Source organism: Trichosurus vulpecula, chromosome 5, assembly GCF_011100635.1.
Source record: "Trichosurus vulpecula isolate mTriVul1 chromosome 5, mTriVul1.pri, whole genome shotgun sequence".
NCBI lineage: Eukaryota > Metazoa > Chordata > Mammalia > Diprotodontia > Phalangeridae > Trichosurus > Trichosurus vulpecula.
In genome coordinates, this window is record NC_050577.1 from 97,475,058 (window position 1) to 97,479,960 (window position 4,903).

General features: G+C 41.9%; 1 protein-coding gene across 1 annotated transcript; it reads right to left on the minus strand.

Annotated features, from left to right (window-relative positions):
- Nucleotides 1–232: 232 nt before the first annotated feature.
- LOC118850538 (40S ribosomal protein S2-like) lies at nucleotides 233–1,118 on the minus strand. Its single transcript, XM_036760002.1, has one exon. The coding sequence runs from the start codon at nucleotides 1,116–1,118 to the stop codon at nucleotides 261–263; it is 858 nt and encodes a 285-aa protein (XP_036615897.1). The 3' UTR covers nucleotides 233–260.
- Between the last annotated feature and the right edge of the window lie 3,785 nt (nucleotides 1,119–4,903).

The following is a 4,903-nucleotide window of genomic DNA, read 5'->3' on the forward strand; positions in this document are numbered from 1 at the left end:
AAAGCCAGCCATCAGTGCTGGTCTGTGACCAGTGCCATGACCTCCATGCAAAAGTCAATGGGAAGAAGAGTTATAAACAGATACTTCAGTAGTAGGCCTGGAGATTCCCAGACAGGTGTGGAGGATGGTTTATCTTTGTTCATCACTGCTTCTGAAATCACAAGGATTTTTTTTTTCTCAGTACAGAGAGGAAAATAACTAGGACTGTGTTTTTTTTTTTTTTTTAAGCAGGCATAGTTCAATTTGTTTATTAAAAACATCTATGTGGTTGCCACAGCAGCTGCCTGGGTCCTCTGGACAGACACTCGAGTGTGAGTCTTCACAAGATGGTCGGTGAATTCCTGATAGGGAGACTTAGTGAACACGGTCTCCTTCCACAGGTCTGGGGTTAGATAGCTGTATGTTTTGGAGATGGCATCAAAGGTAGCTTTAGCAAAGTTGCCCAGAGTGGCAGTACAGCCTCTTGCAGAAGTATAGCAGTCATCAATTCCAGCCATCATCAGGAGTTTCTTAGGCACAGGAGCTGAGACAATGCCAGTACCTCTAGGAGTGGGGATCAGGCGCACCAGAACCGATCCACATCGCCCAGTGACCTTGCAGGGCACTGTGTGAGGCTTGCCAATCCTGTTCCCCCAGTAGCCACGTCTCACAGGAACAATGGACAGCTTGGCCAGAATGATAGCACCACGAATAGCTGTGGCCACTTCCTTGGAGCACTTGACACCCAGACCAACATGGCCATTGTAGTCACCGATGGCCACAAAAGCCTTGAACCTAGTACGTTGTCCAGCTCTAGTTTGTTTCTGAATAGGCATGATCTTCAGAACCTCATCCTTCAATGAAGATCCCAGGAAGAAATCTATGATCTCAGACTCCTTGATCGGGAGCGAGAAAAGATAGATCTCTTCCAAAGACTTGATCTTCATGTCCTCGACTAGGCGGCCCAGCTTAGTGACAGGAACCCGCTCCTTGTCTTCGGCCTTTCCTCCCCGGGCTCCGCGGCCCGGGCCCCGGCCTCGGCCCCCACTGCCGAAGCCACCGCGGAAGCCACCCTGACCTCCGACTCCGGGGCCACCGGGGCCTCCCGCACCTCCTGCAGCACCGGCGTCATCCGCCATTTGGTGTTCACTAGAAGTAGAAGTGGACTGTGTGTTTTAAAATGAAATGATAGTTGATACCTGAGCCCCTCAAAAAGTTCCTCTGTGTGTTAATTTAAAAACGCAGATGTTATTTTATGTGTAACAAGTATTTAAAATGTGAACTTGAATAAGCAATACCCTTCACAAAGCTCTGTTGATATGAGTGTGTGGCCAAAATGGGAATAATGAGTTGGGGAAGATCTGAGCTTGGATTCTAAAAATAGCCCCAATCACTCCCTGAATCCCTGAATTAGGAAAAGAGAACTGAAATTACTAATTTGCATATGTCTATTCTGAAAGCTTCCTACTGTTCATAGGACCATAAATTTAAAGCTGAAAGTGAACTTAGTGGTCAAACCCTTTCATTTCACTGATGAGGGAATTAAGGTCCATGGAGGTTAAGTAATTTGCCCAAGGTCAGGCAGTCAACTGTAGATCTAGAATTATAACCTAGGTCCTCTGACTCCAAATAAAACATTCCTTATACTCCATCAGGCTACCTCTCCACCATTGGGTCTAACTTTTACCTGAAGAGAAATCTTATCTAAATGATACCTGATCTCTCTAATTTGGAGAGAAATCTTGAAATAAAAATATTCCTTTTTGAATGTAGCAAAGCATGAGCCACATAGAACGGTCAGCAGCAGATAAAAGCATCCTTTTAAAGATGAGCCTCGGCTGCATTGGCTCTAGAGTGGCTCAGAATAGAGAAGTGGGGTGCCTTATTTGCACAAGCCATGCACCAGTTTGCCTTCTTAGCCAGTCAGAGCAAGCTTAACCATCTCCACACAAAAATACTAATGAGAATGCCATTGGGGGTCATCGAAAACACAGTAAGAGTTTCAATGATGTGTTTGCAGAAGAATAAATGCAAACCATCCATCTGGGTATCACAAATGCCTGCTCTGTATGGATATACATGCTACAGAGAGCTCTCCTACATCTTTGTGTTCAGAGTAGACACCACTTTGTTCTGCCTTCTCTGCAGGAAGGTGATTTCCTGTTTCTTAAGATGAAAACTCTACAAACAGAACCTTAGGAAAGTGGGGGCAACCAGCTCAGCATGGAAGAGATAACTGTTTACAAATCTGATACAATAAAATCCTATTAAATTTTTTTGAAAGCCTGACAAGCAAGACTATTTGCATCAGTTTCTTATGAATACTATCTGATGTTCTACAAATTGAAGAGTAAAATAGTGGAGGTAACTTTATGCTAATGACCTAGGTATTTCCTATCAGACACGGAGGCAGTCATGCACGCTGCCATTTTAAATAAAGCATTTCCTTCCAGAACAATTGCTAGCTTAGATACTACAAGTCTCAGGGCAGAAGCCAGGCTCCTTTGTGTTATGCCATCATGTGCCACAATGTAACACAGTTGGGACCTAGGAAATAATAAATAATAGTAGAAGATGCTGCCTGAGCAGCTCCAAGAGACAAGCACACCAGCCAGTCATTTTTCTTTATTCAGAGCTGCCCATCTCTGATGTGCCTGCTTTAATTATGAGAGACATTCTTTCATCTGTTGCATGTTCTCATTTCAAGTGCAGTGGTGCTATGGGGGGAGGTTGAGGACATTCCTAGACTGCTCCTAGTCAAAGTGTTTTCTCTACTTCAACCACTCAGCTTTATTTCTCTCTTTGATTAGTTTCTCTGCTGAGTTACTCAAGCTGTGCTGAGCCCGTTTCTGTGATGTTTTGCTAATGAATTTCAGTGCTGTGAGCCCCTTGATCTCAGTTTACTTACAAGTTGCTGCTGCTAATTTGTGGGTAAAAGGAAGTGGTGGATAATGTCCAGCATTCCTCCCTGCCCCTTTTCTTCAGGATGGTGGTGGTAACATTGACAATACCTTCTGACCGAAATTATCTCCAGTAGGTCAATATGGTTTAGAGTGTGTAGGAAGCAAAAAACTGGCCAAAATCATGGACCCCTCCCCCAAAGTTTTGAACAGAATTAATTCTATTAAAAGCAAAACAAAACCCTAGGCAATAAAGTGTCAGCTCATCAAATTGGGAAGGGCATAGGGAAATCTCAGTAGAAATTTCCTCTTCCAAAGCAGATCTGAAGCTTCTCTGTGTCTTAGTCTTAAGAAAGTTGGCAATGCAAGGGTGAGTTACTTGCCTAGTAGGGTGACACAGTCAGTATATGTTGGGCCTTGAATCAGGTCTTCTTGGCTTTGAGAAATGTTTTCTGTTCAGTATTTCATGATATCCCTGATTAGTCTACTTAAATAGAGCTCCAAGAAGACATTTTATAACCTGGAATAAAAACCAATTGTGTGTGTGTGTGTGTGCGCACGTAGAGTAGGAGATACCATTAGTGTACAGTCTGGGTATAATCTGCTAGGATAAAAGCCAGTCTAGACCTCACTTCTGCAGTGGCTTGTGGAGGTTAGAAGGGGGTAGAACAGAACATTGATGCGAAGGATGCTACAGTGACAGGACGCTGGGGATGGTGGCTGCATTATGTGACAGCAGAGGTCAGTGGCAGAATCCAAGGCAAAAGGCACAGGTGGTTACAAGTGGGAAGAAGTATGGGAAGAAGGGCACCCATCATTGGTGTACGGAGATAAAGCAATGCTAGGCATATGTAGCCAGACAATCTATTACATAGCTTTCTAATTTGTGTTAGGATATCCAGTATAAAAAATGTTAAAGAAACAATATTAAAATAATGCTGAATTAGAGTATAGGCTTTCTCCAACTTCTGCACAAGCTAAGTTTGAAAATTTCACTTATTAATCTGTTGCTCTGAATTCAGAATCTATTTTCCTGTAGGAACAATAATTATCAGGTCAGCCTCCAAAAGCCAATTTAATCTATAATGCAGCTTAACTACAGTGCTAATAATACTAAAAACCACCTTTTTGTATCTTCTTTAGGACAACATTTTGAGGCCCAGCTCTGTTGTGGAAGAAAGCAAAATATGGCCCAAATCATGAGCCCTGATGATAGGAACCTATCTTCATACAATGTACTCATTGCAATATTCAGTCTCTCTCCGTTCACAGTATGTAGCAGATGTATACAGGGATCTGAAAAGGCAGTAGATGTGAGAAGATATCAACAAAAATCCTCAGCATCAGCATGGAGGCATTGAGGATCAAGAAGGCCTTATCTTGACTTGAGAATAAAGAGGTGACCAAGGAGTAGTTTAATGTGGAATTATAGGATTCAGAGGTGTAGGAGATTTTATAGGTCATTTAATTTTCCCCTTTTCACACAATTTCGCATTTGAGAAAAACGAGCCCTATAGAGGTTAAATAACGTGCATCTATGTAAACAAGTATTTTGTTTTAATCCAAGTAAAGGACTTTACATTTATCACTACTAAGTTTCCTTTTAGCCCATTCATTGCTTTAGCTTGTTAAGATTTTCTGAGATCTCTCTCCCAGTCTTATGACATCTATACCTTTATTGAAGGCATTGATGAAAATGTCACAAGAATGAGGGTAAAGACAGAAGTCTCTACTATAGAACTTCCTTCAAATTGACACCATTATTTGGTTTCAGTAATTCAACTGGTTTTGAATCTACTTAACAAAGTTCTCATCCTGCCTCCATCTTTCTACCTTATCCACAAGGATATGATGTCAAATTCTGTTAGATTACTGGCTGAACTACAGGTATACCATGTCTGAGACATTCCTCTCATCCCCCATATTCTAGTGATATTGGCCAAAAGGGAACTGAGGTTATGTTAGAATGACTTGTTATTAAAGAAACTATGCTCATTTGAGGTAAATATCTATTTTCTTTCTTT

What these genes read in the sequence shown, in the direction of transcription:
- LOC118850538 (XM_036760002.1), bottom strand. Translation starts at nt 1,118, where the DNA reads ATGGCGGATGACGCCGGTGCTGCAGGAGGTGCGGGAGGCCCCGGTGGC.